General features: G+C 30.6%; 1 protein-coding gene across 1 annotated transcript; it reads right to left on the reverse strand.

Annotated features, from left to right (window-relative positions):
• Positions 1-2,580: 2,580 nt before the first annotated feature.
• Ance (Angiotensin converting enzyme) lies at positions 2,581-14,065 on the reverse strand. The gene is made up of 8 exons (XM_065501488.1): positions 13,971-14,065; positions 6,687-6,740; positions 6,082-6,628; positions 3,862-4,225; positions 3,446-3,797; positions 3,025-3,380; positions 2,791-2,963; positions 2,581-2,722 (listed from the first exon to the last, which is right to left on the reverse strand). Exons 2-8 carry the CDS (start codon positions 6,723-6,725, stop codon positions 2,706-2,708), a joined length of 1,848 nt encoding a protein of 615 aa, XP_065357560.1. The 5' UTR covers positions 6,726-6,740; positions 13,971-14,065; the 3' UTR covers positions 2,581-2,705.
• Between the last annotated feature and the right edge of the window lie 2,011 nt (positions 14,066-16,076).

Raw genomic sequence — 16,076 nt, forward strand, 5'->3', positions numbered from 1 at the left:
GTATTAATTTCTACATCAAAAAAACTAGTTTTAGAGGTTTTTTAAAAAAGTACTAAAAAAGTAGTATTTCTGCTACTATTTTTTATATTAGTCCAAAACAGTATTTTTATAACAAATATGAACTAAACAAAAAATTATAATCAAAAATATAAAATTTAAAAAATAGTACCAAAAAAAGTACTTTTTAGTACTATTCGAAAAATTTATTTTTAAAAATTATCTAAATATGATATTATATTGAAAAATATAAAAAATTTTCGAGTTTTAAAAATAGTTTTTTTTTGCTACTTTTATTAATATTAAAATTTGTTTAAAAAAACTCTCAAATTAATTTGTACACGAAAAGTGAGTTTTAGCTTATTTTTGCTACTATCATTCCAAATAGTCTTTCTAAGGCAAATTTGATCTTATCATGAAATTATATTAAAAAATTATAATTATGATGCTTAAAAAAATAGTACTTTTTAATACTATTTTAAAATTCTAAATTTAATGAAAGTACTTTTTTGAAAGAAAATTATTCTAATATGAAATTATATTAACAAATAAAGTTTTAAGAAGTACTAAAAAAAGTAATATTTTTGCTACCATTTTAATTTGTATTTTTATGGCAAATACATATGAACTAAACAAGAAATTATAATCAAAAATATAAAATTTAAAAAATACTACTGAAAAAAAGTACTTTTTAATACTATTTGAAAATGTAAAAATTTGTCAAAAATAATGGTACTATTCCAAGAATGTATTTCTAAAAATGATCTAAACATGAAATTATATTAAAAATATAACATTTTTCGAGTTTTAAAAATAGTAGTAAAATAGTACTTTTTTGCTACTCTTATTAATATTAAAATTTTTGTAAGAAAAACACTCCCATTATTAATTTGTACACGAAAAGTGAGTTTTTGCGTATTTTTAAAAAAGTACTTAAAAACGAGTATAAAACAATACCTACTTAAAAAGTAGTTGAATTCCAAATAGAATTTTTGTGGCAAATTTTATCTTATCATTACTTGTATTAAAAAATATAATTATTTTGAAAATAAGTACTTTTTAATACTATTTAATGGAAAAAGTACTATTTAAAAAGAAATTAATCTAACATGAAAATATATTACCAAATATTAAATTTTTTTAGTTTTAAAAATAGTAGTAAAATAGTACATTTTTTGCTACTCTTATTAATATTAAAATGTTTGTAAGAAAAACACAATATTAATTTGCACACGAAAAGTGAGTTTTAACTTATTTTTAAAAAAAAGTACTTAAAAAGTAGTATACATATTTGATACTATCATTCAAAAGAGTATTTTTGAAGCAAATTTTATCTTATCATGGTATTGTATTAAAAAATATAATTATGTTTAAAAAAATAGTAGTAATATAAGTACTCTTTAATACTTCAAAAAATTCTAAATTGGATGAAAAAAGTACTTTTTTGAATGGAAATTAATCTAACATAAAATTATGTTAACAAATATTTAATTAATTGAGTTTCAAAAATAGTAGTAAAATAGTAGTTTTTGTGATATTATTTTAAAAATCATAAAATTATATTAAAAAATATTAAAATTTTGGTGTTTAAAAAAATTGTAGCAAAATTTGTTATTATATTAAAAATATAAAATTTTGTAAGTTTCAAAAATAGTAGTAAAATATTTTACATTATGACAATACGACCTAATAGCAGACCGTTTGAATCCCCCAATTATTTTTCAAGCAAAAATTATATACAACTGAAATTGTAATAAAAAATATAAAATTTTTCTTGTTTCAAAATTAGTAGTATTTTTATGCTACAATTTTAAATTGTAAGAAAAATAACAGATATGATCTAATCAAGAAATTGTAATAAAAAATTTATAAAATGTTTGAAATTTAAAAATAGTAGTAAAAAAGTACTTTTGCTACTATTTTAAAATTTAGGTTTTTATAAAAAAACAATATTAATTTCCAAAAAAAAAGTATTTTTGAATTTTTCCAAAAAAAATACTAAAACGTAGTAATTTTTAGTACTATGTATTTTAATATTAAACAATGTTTTGGTACTATTTTGAAAATCTACATTTTTGTAAAAAAATACGCTAAGTGTTAATTTTAACATGAACCAATTAATTTTAGAGTATTTCCGAAAATTCTAAAAAAGTAGTATTTTTGCTACTATTTTAGTACTATACTAAAATAATATTTTTAAGGAAAGTATTATTTAAAAAATAAATTATGTCAAATTTTTCAGAGTTTTAAAATAGTATGTACTTAAAAAGTACTTTTCTACTACTATTTTAAAAATGTAAATTCTTGAAGAAAAAAATTTCCAATATTAATTTGTACACCAAAAATGTAGTTTTAGGGGAATTAAAAAAAGTAGTAAAGGTGTAGAAAAAAGGAGTAAAAGAGTACTATGATGGGAATATGTTAAATATGTATTTTTAAAAAAAAAAAAAAACTATAATGGATATCTCGCATTTACAAATTTACTAAACTTATTGGAAGATTTGGTAATGTCGAATCTGCTATAGAGAAAAGTAATTTAGATCCTCTTCAAGATTTCTTTAATAATTTAATAAAAACAACAAGTTTTTTTTAATTTTTTATTTTAATACTGTTTATTTTTTTCAATACAAAAAATGTTTTTTAAGTGCTTAATAAAATCTTTAAATAGTTTAAAAGAGTTTGCTAGGAATTACTCCCCTAAATGGAATTTATGCTGAAACGCATTCTGCAAAAAGAAAATACAAAAAATTAGTTACCATTTTTCATTTTCAGAAAGAAACAAATAAAACTTACTATCCGATTTGGTCCAGCCAATATGAACATTGTTCTTCTTGTTCTCGGCTTCCAACCATACACGCAAAGGTTCAAAATATTCAGCAATAGCCTTGCCGGTCATAGTACGTTCACCATTGAAGGCTTCCAATGCATCGGGCCAGGGTTTGGAGGCACCCATGGACAACATTTTTCTAAAAAAAAGAGAGAATTTTATAATAATTTTCTTAAATTGTTGAGAAAATTTAAACTCACTCGAAAGATTCACCAGCAGCCAAGCTACCATAGATATCACAGTTATCCAAAGGCAATTCAGGATTGGTGGGATCGTATTGACCGGCTTTAATGCAAGCAGACTTGTAGAATTGGAATTGAATGATGAAGGAGACCAAATATCTCAAATATTCAACATCGGCAGAGACATGGTATTTGGCAGGGGCATCGAAATCCTTTTCAGTACGAACTACTGGAGGTTCAATACCAGAGTATTCTTCACGCAACTTCCAGAAAGCACAATTCCAGTCGGACTTGTCGACTTGGCCGCGGAACAAAGCCCAACGGTATTTGTCCATGGTGAAGGCAAAAGGCAAGAAAACGATTTTGTCCAAGGCCTAATAAAAATAACATTAATTTAGTAGAGAATTTAAACAGTTGTAAGATTTTTTCTCAAACTTACAGTCAAGAACAATTGGTTAATGCGAGCCTCATCGTCACGCACATAGTCCTTCAACAAACCAACACGTTCCAAATGTTTGGGGGTGGAGACAGACAAAGACAAAACATCACCAACAGCTTCATGGAAACCGGGATTGGCACCAGTACGATAGACGAAAGGTTGATGTTGATATTGCAAGAAATATTGAATATGACCCAATTCGTGGTGGACAGTGAAGAACTGATCTTGGGTAACACGGGTACATTGCTTAATGCGTACATCATCGACCAAATAGAAATCCCAGGCGGAAGCATGGCAAACCAAATCACGGCCATCGGTGGGTTTCTCCAAGATACTCTTATCCCAGAAATCTCTATAAAACACAAAAAAATAGGTTCAAAATACTGAATAACTTAATTTCTTCCAAACAAACTTACTGTGTCAATTTCTTCAAACCCATGGAGGTAAAGAAATCATCACCCATTTCGAACATTTTCAAGGGAGTGTAACCCTGTTTAGCCATTTCGCTGCTGACATCAATCAAAGGTTTGCTGGGGAAAGGTGAGACAATATCGGCAATATCAGACCATTGTTGGGCCCACATGTTACCAAGCAAGTGCATGGGGAGAGGACCGGTTTCGGAGACAACATCATCACCATAGTGTTGACGCAAACGATAACGCACATAACCATGAACTTGGTGGTACAAAGGCTTAATGTCTTCGAAGATATCTTCCAATTGTTGTTCGATGGTGGAGTCCTCGTATTCATCCAACCACATCTCAGCACCGGATTCGTATTCTGGAAAAGATAAAAATAGTAAAGAAGTTAAAAAGAGATTGGATTTAATATAATTTAGAACTGGATTAGAACCGGAACTAAAAGCTCAACTAGAACCTGAACTAGAACTTGAACTAGAACCTGCACTAGAACCTGAACTAGAGCCTGAACTAGAAGCTGAACTGGAACCTGGACTTGAACTAGAATCTGAACTAGAACCTGAACTAGAACCTAAACTAGAGCCTGAACTAGAGCCTGAACTAGAACTGAACTAGAACTGAACTAGAACTGAACTAGAACTGAACTAGAACTGAACTAGAACTGAACTAGAACCTGAATTAGAACCTGAACTAAGACCTGAACTAGAACCTGCCTGAACTAGAAGCTGAACTGGAACCTGGACTTGAACTAGAATCTGAACTAGAACCTGAACTAGAACCTAAAGTAGAGCCTGAACTAGAGCCTGAACTAGAACTGAACTAGAACTGAACTAGAACTGAACTAGAACTGAACTAGAACTGAACTAGAACTGAACTAGAACTGAACTAGAACTGAACTAGAACTGAACTAGAACTGAACTAGAACTGAACTAGAACTGAACTAGAACTGAACTTGAACTAGAACTGAACTAGAACTGAACTAGAACTGAACTAGAACTGAACTAGAACTGAACTAGAACTGAACTAGAACTGAACTACACCATTTCCAATTGTATTTCAGAAATTTCTAATTGTATTTCAGAAATTTCTAATTATATTTCAGAAAATTCCAATTGAAGTTCAGAAATTTCCAATTATATTTCAGAATTTTCCATTTATATTTCAGAATTTTCCAATTATATTTCAGAAATTTCCAATTATATTTCAGAATTTTCCATTTATATTTCAGAATTTTCCAATTATATTTCAGAAATTTCCATTTATATTTCAGAAATTTCTAATTGTATTTCAGAAATTTCCAATTGTATTTCAGAATTTTCCAATTGTATTTCAGAAATTTCCATTTGTATTTCAGAATTTTTAATTTATACTTAAAAAGTTTCTAATTGTATTTCAGAATTTTCCAATTGTATTTCAGAAATTTCCATTTGTATTTCAGAAAATTCTAATAGCAATACAAAAGAAAATTTCTGAAATACAAATAGAAATTTCTGAAATACAATTAGAAACTTTTTAAGTATAAATTAAAAATTCTGAAATACAAATGGAAATTTCTGAAATACAATTGGAAAATTCTGAAATACAATTGGAAATTTCTGAAATACAATTAGAAATTTCTGAAATATAAATGGAAATTTCTGAAATATAATTGGAAAATTCTGAAATATAAATGGAAATTTCTGAAATATAATTGGAAAATTCTGAAATATAATTGGAAATTTCTGAAATTCAATTGGAATTTTCTGAAATATAATTAGAAATTTCTGAAATACAATTGGAAATGGTGTAGAACCTGAACTAGAAGCTGAACTGTAACCTGAACTAAAAGCTGAACTGGAACCTGAACTAGAACCTGAACTAGAACCTGAACTAGAAGCTGAACTGGAACCTGAACTTGAACTAGAACCTGAACTAGAACCTGAACTAGAACCTGAACTAGAAACTGAACTAGAACCTGAACTAGAACCTGAACTAGAACCTGAACTAGAACTGAACTAGAACTGAATCTTCAAAATGTAAACGGTTTGTAAAACTCATTTAGACAAGTTTTAATTCAGCTAGACTTTGAATTCAAATAATCTTTAGGATACCTTTGACCCTAAACATCGCAAATCACCAATAACTTTCTTAATTTCTTCTCAATCTTTCCAAATTTAAGTTTATATATCTTAGACACTGAGACTCCTTTGACCCAATCTTTCCCTTTCTTACACTCACCATTCAATTTAGCAGCCTTGGTGTTCAACTCAATATATCTCTCGAAAGCAGTACGTGTGGGAGTACCAGCCTTATCGTAGAACTCACGCCAGTAGTATTTCAACTCCTCGGGATCGCGGCTCTTGGTAATGACCTCCTCAATTTCAGGATCCAAAGACAAATCGCATTTATCCTTGTTCTTATAATCGCAAACGCGTACCTTGGCAAAGTTCGATTCCATCGAAGACAAAGTGTCCAAAAGTTCAGCATAATCCTGTTCAGGTAAAGCGGCATAACCCAATTTCGACAACATTCTGAATTGACGTCTCAAATCTTCCGATTGGTATGTGCGCCAATTGAACTTTTGAATGTCCTGGGAGACCTCTTTCATGTATTTGGCCACCTCAGCGGAAATTTCATTCTTCTTGCGTTCATTCTCATCGGTAATGTTGGAGCCATAAGCCCATGATGCCTCGGTTTCCAAGTTGGTGCGCTTTGCAATTTCGAGATTGAGATTTTTCAAGTACTCGGCAGCGGAGATTTCCTCTTTGACGGCACAGTGGCAGAGCTGGGGTAAGAAAAGGAATTAGTTGTTTGGAATTGTAGATTAAGGAGAGAAAACTTACCGCAAAGCTGGCCAATAGTGTGACAACTAACAATTTCATATTGACTTAAAGACTCTGTAATAAAAAGAAAATAAATATTTGTTTATTAATTAAGTGAATTTGACATTATATTGTTGTTATAAAGTAAAGTGTTGTACAACGTTTGTCTTTTAATTATAACGATTTGGTGTTATTATCTAATGCATTTCTATTATCTTAAACTTTAATTAAATTTAAGTGGAACATTTTGACAGTGTGGGAAATTTTACATTGTTATCAGATGAATATCAAATATTTAATAAATTCTTAAAGTTTCGAAACTTTTTCATCGGAATCTGGTTGAATATCTCAACTAGTACTGAACTAGAACTGAACTAGAACTGAACTAGAACTGAACTAGAACTGAACTAGAACTGAACTAGAACTGAACTAGAACTGAACTAGAACTGAACTAGAACTGAACTAGAACTGAACTAGAACTGAACTAGAACTGAACTAGAACTGAACTAGAACTGAACTAGAACTGAACTAGAACTGAACTAGAACTGAACTAGAACTGAACTAGAACTGAACTAGAACTGAACTAGAACTGAACTAGAACTGAACTAGAACTGAACTAGAACTGAACTAGAACTGAACTAGAACTGAACTAGAACTGAACTAGAACTGAACTAGAACTGAACTAGAACTGAACTAGAACTGAACTAGAACTGAACTAGAACTGAACTAGAACTGAACTAGAACTGAACTAGAACTGAACTAGAACTGAACTAGAACTGAACTAGAACTGAACTAGAACTGAACTAGAACTGAACTAGAACTGAACTAGAACTGAACTAGAACTGAACTAGAACTGAACTAGAACTGAACTAGAACTGAACTAGAACTGAACTAGAACTGAACTAGAACTGAACTAGAACTGAACTAGAACTGAACTAGAACTGAACTAGAACTGAACTAGAACTGAACTAGAACTGAACTAGAACTGAACTAGAACTGAACTAGAACTGAACTAGAACTGAACTAGAACTGAACTAGAACTGAACTAGAACTGAACTAGAACTGAACTAGAACTGAACTAGAACTGAACTAGAACTGAACTAGAACTGAACTAGAACTGAACTAGAACTGAACTAGAACTGAACTAGAACTGAACTAGAACTGAACTAGAACTGAACTAGAACTGAACTAGAACTGAACTAGAACTGAACTAGAACTGAACTAGAACTGAACTAGAACTGAACTAGAACTGAATTAGAACTAGAACTGAACTGAACTGAACTAGAACTAGAACTGAACTAGAACTGAACTAGAACTGAACTAGAACTGAACTAGAACTAAACTAGAACTGAACTAGAACTGAACTAGAACTGAACTAGAACTGAACTAGAACTGAACTAGAACTGAACTAGAACTGAACTAGAACTGAACTAGAACTGAACTAGAACTGAACTAGAACTGAACTAGAACTGAACTAGAACTGAACTAGAACTGAACTAGAACTGAACTAGAACTAGAACTGAACTAGAACTGAAACAGTATGAAATAGTTGCTTTACTTTCAAAAAACTCGAATATTTAACTGCACTAATTTTAAGTATAAATTATTTATTGTTGCAAAAGAATTGAAGTCAATGTTTTTGTTTTTTACGAAACCAAAACAAAGCCACAATAAAACAAATACAAACAAAAGTTTATTAAACTTAAAAAAAAAGAACTGAATACAAACAAAATAAAAGTTTTGTTAAACCAAGTTTAGAACAGAATTTAATATTGAATTTCAATGTCATTTTAGACCTCAATTTTTTTCAGTTGTTCAATTGAATTTTTCGTTCTTTTTTGCAGAATAAACAAAAACTTGTATAAAACGAATTAAGAATTTAAAGCACGTGAATATTTTGTTTAAATATATTGAAATAAAAATGGTCAAGCTTGAATTGAATACCAATTATGGCAGCACAAATGAAAACAATTCAAATTTAAACGTAAATCTATACAAATAAGTAATAACCATAGAGTAATACACATAGAATGGAAACTAGAAAAACACTTAAACAAAAGAATAACTCAAAATCATAATTTTGTTTTCACATAGTTATTTTTTCACTAATATTTTCTCACCAATTAGGTTTTTGACAATTGAGTTAGGTCTTTGTGAGCAGGCTTCCGTTCTATGTATATTTCTCTATGGTAATAACTTTTTTTACTTAAATCATTATAAAATTAACAAATTATATTTAATTTATTAATAAGTTAATATGAAAATGTTTTTTGAATAATCTATAATTCCAATGATTACTTGTATTAAACAAAAGTTATTCCCCTTGCACAAAATTAATATGAATTTCATACAAAGATTTAATTAAATTTCTTCCATCATATTTTAATCATATTACTATATAATAACTTAAATTAAATTCAATATTATCTTTTTATGAGCTTGATTTAAAATACTGCATTATTATAGATTAAATTTCCTGTCCACTTTCTTTCTATTTGAAACAATCGTATTTTGTTCTTTTAATTTTCAATTCATTAAGATTTCTTTTTATTTTATTTCATTTGAAATTGATAAGATTGTTGCTACTAGTCTTAAATAAATGTTTCTTTTGCTTTTTTAATTTAAAGATAATAAATAGTTTCTTATTAATTTATGATCATTTTCAGGCGCTAAGGCGTGTGTTAAATTTCTTTCAAATCTTATCAATCTTTGAAATATCATAAATCTTTAAAGAGCTATTGTAAATATTGGCAATTAGTTCTTTTCTTTTTCAATAGAAAAACTTGATATTTCTGGAATATTTTTAATAATTTTTGCCAAAAAAATAGTTCAAAATCTAACATCAAGTGAAGATATTAAAGTGATAAGGAGTTTTTGGTACTTTACAAAGTCCAAGTTTCTTAACTTTGGTATTTTTCCACGCCCTGAATATAAAATTCTTATATAGATAGATAAGGATGTGAAAGAGGGAATCACAACAAAACAAATAAAAGAAAATGTTTAAATCATAGAGAAAATACACTCGGATTTGTCAAACAAAAATACAACAACAAAATACATTGACTAGCATGTATTTTGTTGTTGCTAGAGTTAGGTTTTTGACAATTACGTCTCGTCTCCATGTTACCCTATTGTTTAAATGGTTGTGGCTTGGAAAGAGGGACAAATATTGAAAATTTTAGTTTTTCTCTCGCTCTGCAATTCACATTACATTATAGTGTAAACGTTTTTTCGAAAATGTAGAATTTTGTGCCAACAAAGCATCATATGCGAGAAATTTTGCTTTGCTTCTTCTGGTTTGTTCAGTAATTTTGACACTGAAGACAAAGATCGTTCAGGCCAGCAAAAAAAGTTTAAAGACCAAGAATTGAAGAGATTACTCCATGAAGATTGTTGTAAAATTCAGCAAGAGCTTGCAAAATCATTGGCAGCTACTCAAGCAGCTATTTCAAAACGTCTGCAAGCAGCAGGATTCATCCAAAAACAGGAAAATTTGATACCATGCGAATTGAAGCCGAGAGACCTTGAAAAACGATTTTTGCACCAAATCATCACTTGTGATGAAAAATGAATCCATTACGATAACCCGAAGCTTAAGACATCGTATGTGAAGCCCGGTAAACCAGCCGAATAGACATCAAAGCCTAATATCCATGTCGCTAAGATAATGCTCTGTATTGGGTGGGACCAAAAATATTCTATCTATTATGAGCTGCTGAAATCTAGTCAGACCATCACAGGGAACCTGTAACGAACGCAATTGATTCATTTGAAGCAAAAAACTCCCATAAATCGGCCAGTCATGTAACGCTCGGTTCCATCATGACAACGCTCGGCCAAATGTTGCAAAATCTTTTAAAAACTATTTAGAAAGAAGTGGTTGGGAAGATTTGCCAGAACCGCCTTATAGTCCATACCTTGCCCCCCGTCCGTTTACTATTTGTTTCAATCGATGCATAATGATCTCACTACAGAACATAGTATCCGAAATTGGCTTGATTCGTTCTTAGCCTCAAAAGATGAACAGTTCTTTTGGCGCGGAATTTACGATTGAGAATCTCCATTTGGATTGGCCGATGGTATGTTTGGTTACGTAGCTCCGTGTTGAAGATTGTGATTGCCCAAAATAGTGAATGGATCGCGTTCCATTGGATCCATTCAGAGTGAGAGTATAGTTTGAGGACTCCGTGGTTAACGCGGATACAGGACCATTGGTCATGGACTGAACAGATCGACATAACAGAACGGAGCAACATTTTAAATTAAGCTTTTTCAGGTCACCCAATGTCTCGATTTTTAGTAGTCCTAGTCAAACAATTTGACAATGAACCAGACTTCTTTCTTCAAGGATTCTTAAAGTTTATGACCTATTTGAACAAGCCACAGACTTGTAACGAACCATATCTTAGTCGAGCCCTATCTCCTAGAAGAATGTGCTACTTTATACTCCAGCCGTGCTCAGGGATCTTTTATCTTCTTAGAGACAAGACAGTTCATTACTTTAAAAATAAATATACAACCCCTAGAAACGACTACAAAAATATAAATTATAGAGACAGGAAAGAAAAATCTAAGATAATAGGGAGTGTAAGTGAGTTTTGTTTTTGGAATAGATATTAGATGGTGTTTGTCCTATTCCAGTCTTAACCCTCCCATGACCTTTACTATTCAGTGTACATTTTTCGAATAGCCTGGAAGCTCTCAAAGAGAATATTCGACCAAAATTTGATAAAATAAAGCAGTTCTCCCATTAAGCACTTTTACTGGAGTTCAAGTTGAAAGCAAGTGTAATTCAAGCCTTGAATTATAGTCAAACAATTGAATTACAGTTGTATTACACTTTATTTTAATAGCATTCTCCAGTAAAAAGGAAACATAAATTCAAGCCATATGTTTTTTGTGTGAAAAATATTTAATTTTTCAAGTTTAAAACATAATTACATTTGCATTCAAGTCAAATTCCAACAAAATGTTCAAGTACTTATTGGGCTTAATCTTAAGGATATTACTATGAAAACCCTTAGTAAATCTATTCATCACTTCTAATCTAAGTACAATAATGCTCTGTGGGATCGATTTGAATCTGTTAACATACATTTTTAACCTATAACCCATCAATTGATTTTGGATTCTGAGCTCGAAGAATATTCGGCAACTCTTGAAACTGCGATTATTACTAATGAACCCTTTGAAGTTTGAGCATATAACTAACTAATGACTACTTCAAAATATTTTAAATCTCTACAAGAAATTTCTTCAAAATCTTAGAAATTTATACATTTTAGAATGTACGGGAATATCTTTAGAATTTATGTTATGTTAAAATCTTGATCAATATGGATGTTGCTCAATCAATTTGTTGCCGTATTTATCCCCTTTAAAGGACTTAAGCTCAATCAATGGATATGTGTAAGGTTTTTACATTTCTCTTATTTTTTTAATTAGTAAAAGATAATTTAATCAGGAGTTTAGATATTATAGAACACAACCATAAAATTTATGTTTTATTAAATCACAAGTCTGCAATATATCTTAAGATTACACGATTGCTAGCTTACACCTCTTGATATATCAGAAAGGTAAAGAATTAAGTGAAAAATCTCAAAAACTATATCCCAATCCTTCTTCCAAGAGATAAATCAATTGAAGAGTAAGACAATAGGAGTTCAGATTTTTAAAGAAATTCCTATTGAAAAGAAATCTTTACAATGGAAATATTCAGAACTAACTTCTACTTTAGATTGAATTGAGAGATTTATGACATTTTGAAAAACCAAAATTTCAACCTATTGAAACTTTCAACTGCTTCTTCTTATGTTGCCATTAATCAAAACTATTTTTGAACTTGTTGGGGTTTGAACGTACATAAAATTATCACCACAACTTATCGAACTTTGTGTCATGACTTGGGCTGCACCCGTAAAAAATTCAACTTACCCAGAAGGTAACAAACGTAGACCAGGGGCCGAATTACCGCACTCGTGATCGAATGAACTATCGTATCGAAAAATAATTTCGATATCGTAATTAAAACAAAATGTACTAAATTGCATGCTCGATATCGAATGCCGTAGTCTCAAATAAGAAAATTACGATCGAATTTACTCGATATCGAATGCTGTAATTCGGCTCCAGAACGTGTGTTCGCTGAATGGGCAATGGAGAAGTTGGAAACTGACCAAAATTTTCATAAAAAAATCATCTTCAGCGATGAGACCCATTTCTGGATGAATGGGTACAAAATTGGTACGATACCGATCCACATGAGATCCAATAGCATCCATTGAATCCCGAAAAAGTCACTGTTTTGTGTGGATTTTGGGCTGGCAGCATCATCGGTCCATAGTTTTTTTGACAACGACGTTAGCCAGGCCATCACCGCCAACGGCAAGCGCTATAGATCGATGATTACCAACTTATTTTGATTTATCTTAAAGAATAATTCCCAGTATCATGACTACGTGACTTATAATTTCCATTAAGGAAAGTCAAAAGGATTACTATTCCAGGCTTGTCAGAAGGTTTATAAGTTACTTTTTTGAAAAGGAAACCTCTGTCTTTTTAACCAGCAGAAACTCAAATTCACAACTCATTTCCAACTTTTAACCATCGATAAATACACATAGATCGAAAATTATCCTGACAAAGACCTAACTCAGTTGTCAAAAAGTGGTGAGAATGTATTTTATTTTTATTTTTTTTATAGTGTCCACTCTATGTGTATCTCTCTATGCTTTAATCAAGCTCTCAATGTTTACTACATTTTCATCACCTTAAGAGAAAGTTTGACAATTTCCATATTCACTTCCTTTTACAAACTTCATCAGCCAAAAATTTTAAATTTTTTTCTATGTACTTTAACAATTTCAATCTGTGATCTGCCTAACTCTCACTACAACAATGTTTTAACATGATTATTTATTTGTTTTCAAAAAAATATGCGGCAATTTTCATTCCAAAATGAAGTCGACAGCATTTTGTTTTTTTATTATTATCAACAATCTTTAAACAATTAAAAATAAAAAACGTAGAGGAACTTTGGCAAATTTCTATTTAAATGCATTTCACATGTACATAAATGTATTTTTCATTTCAAACAATTAAAGAAATTAAAATGTAATTAGATCAAGAACAATTCCACACACAATTTAAATAAAAGCTTAAACTTAACATTCAGTTACATTAAATTAAAGAATTATTTTTAAACGAGAAATTTTAGCACTTTTTTTCACTTTTAAGATTGATTTGAACTTAATATGGTTCACACAATTATTTAATATTTTTTTTATAATAATTAACACTTACAGTCGTCAGTCTTAAACGCTATGGTTAATGACACTGAGGAAACGAATAAAGTGCGCCCACTGATCAACGCACTGAAACTGAATTTTTCTAAACAATCGATGGGTTATTTATACAAATACTCGTACAAATGTCAATCACAAATGATCGCACACTCAAGCAGCATATAATAACATGTACAAATATCACTGGGAGAGTTATCTCAAATTTAATTATCTTTTTTTACTCTTTTTATGCTCTTGCTTGTTTGTTTCTTGAATTGAGTAGGGTAAAAACAACAAGTACTTCTTATTGCTTATTATCAATGGAAAATCTATATAGAAAATATTAATTTAGTATTTCTAATAATCAGAGATAGTTAGATTGTTAGCGAGTGTTTGTATGTTGTTGGCAAGAAAGAGCGGGAAAGAGAGCAAGGGGTTTTAATGATAGTTAGATCTTCCCCCTGTCTTTACCTGGCTACCTGTATCGTATTGGTTTTCTAATAGAGTATATTTTCTTGTTCTATTATTTGACATGTTGTAAATATTAAACAAGTTAAAGATAGATATATTTTTTTAATATTTATGCTTCACTTTCAACAGGTAAAATTCATGACAATTTAATCCACAGGAAGAATGCCATGACAATGCTATAAATATTATTAAAGGGATGCACGTAATGTTTTAATGAACCTATTTTTGATTCTATATTCTTAATAACTTTTGCTATCAACTCAGAAACATTAAACGCCAACAATTATTGGATCGAAGTTGAATATTCTTATAATTCTTCAGCGAATATTTTCGGACCGAGCTGTGGTTCCGAACAATGGTTCTTGAACAGTGTCCAAAATCCTTGTATTCTTTATGGTTTGGAATGGAATGTTTGGAAATTTCTCGCATCTGAATTATGTGAAAGAATGGTTAAAGAAATATATAAGACTCTTACTTGCTGAAGATGGATTGTGATATAGTTTTTGAGGGTTTTCATTATATTCGGAGTTGTCATAGAATCCAATTAATGTCGGAATCGGTTTTGAAAACGATTTCACGAGACCAATGTACTTTTTCTGTTGATTTCAAAACCGATTCCGACAACGATTGGATTCTATGACAACCCCAATAGTTTATACCTTTCTGAGATTTAAAATAGATTAGCTAGCAATCGTGTACTCTATATATATATTGCAAATATAAATTCTTATGTTTGAGTTCTATAATATCCAAATTATACGATCCTCATCATCGACCTCTTCCTCTACATGAAATTTACAATACTTCATATTATAACAGCTGCAACATCAGCTGCATTGACTAAACTCAACTCAACTTAATAACTGTAACGATCTCCAGAATTGATCTATTCCTGGATATCTTTTAAGACGATGAATGAGGCAAAATAACGTCTAAAACTTTGGTTAATGAAGCAGTGTTTAAGAAAACAGTTTAATCGAGATGTGATTAACTGTGCGTCACATTTGCAATGTGATTTATCTCGAAGAAATAACGGGTCTTCCAATAGCGACTTCCAAACTTTGACAGTTGATAGCGGCCATATTGCTGAAGTTACATCTGTCGAATTGACTGTCATTTATTCAGTTTGTTTTGCCAAAGCACAACACGTGCAAATAATAAAATTGATTTATCATTGTACCTTTCGCTTCGTTCATTTTACGGTCACCATAATCGTCCGACTAAGAGGACTATTCGCAGACCTGCACCCGTACAAAATTCAACTGACCCAGGAGTTGAAGTTAAACGACCATAGACAAAGACGTGTGATCGCTGATTGGGCTATGGAGCAGTTGGAAACTGAACCTAATTTTCATCAAACAATCCTCTTTAGCGATGAAGCCCATTTCTGGATACAAAATTATCGAATCCACATGAGATTCAATAGCGTCCAATGTATCCCGAAAATTCAATGTTTGGGGTGTATTTTGTACTGGCGGCATCATCGGTCCATATTTCCTTGAGAACGACGTTGGCCAGGTCATAACCCTACAGCGAAGAAAAAAAATTTCATCGGGACTATATACAATTTTCATATGATCCGGAAAGAGAACTTAATGCGAAAGATTGTAAAGTAATATTTGGTTAACTTAAGCGAACATAGTACCCCCAGACC

Source organism: Calliphora vicina, chromosome 2, assembly GCF_958450345.1.
Source record: "Calliphora vicina chromosome 2, idCalVici1.1, whole genome shotgun sequence".
Taxonomy (NCBI): Eukaryota; Metazoa; Arthropoda; class Insecta; order Diptera; family Calliphoridae; genus Calliphora; species Calliphora vicina.

What these genes read in the sequence shown, in the direction of transcription:
- Ance (XM_065501488.1), bottom strand. Translation starts at nt 6,725, where the DNA reads ATGAAATTGTTAGTTGTCACACTATTGGCCAGCTTTGCG. An exon ending in TTAACCAATTGTTCTTGACT is followed by an intron (nt 3,381 to 3,445) that starts GTAAGTTTGAGA and finishes TATTTTTATTAG; the next exon opens with GCCTTGGACAAAATCGTTTT. An exon ending in GCTGCTGGTGAATCTTTCGA is followed by an intron (nt 2,964 to 3,024) that starts GTGAGTTTAAAT and finishes TCTTTTTTTTAG; the next exon opens with AAAAATGTTGTCCATGGGTG.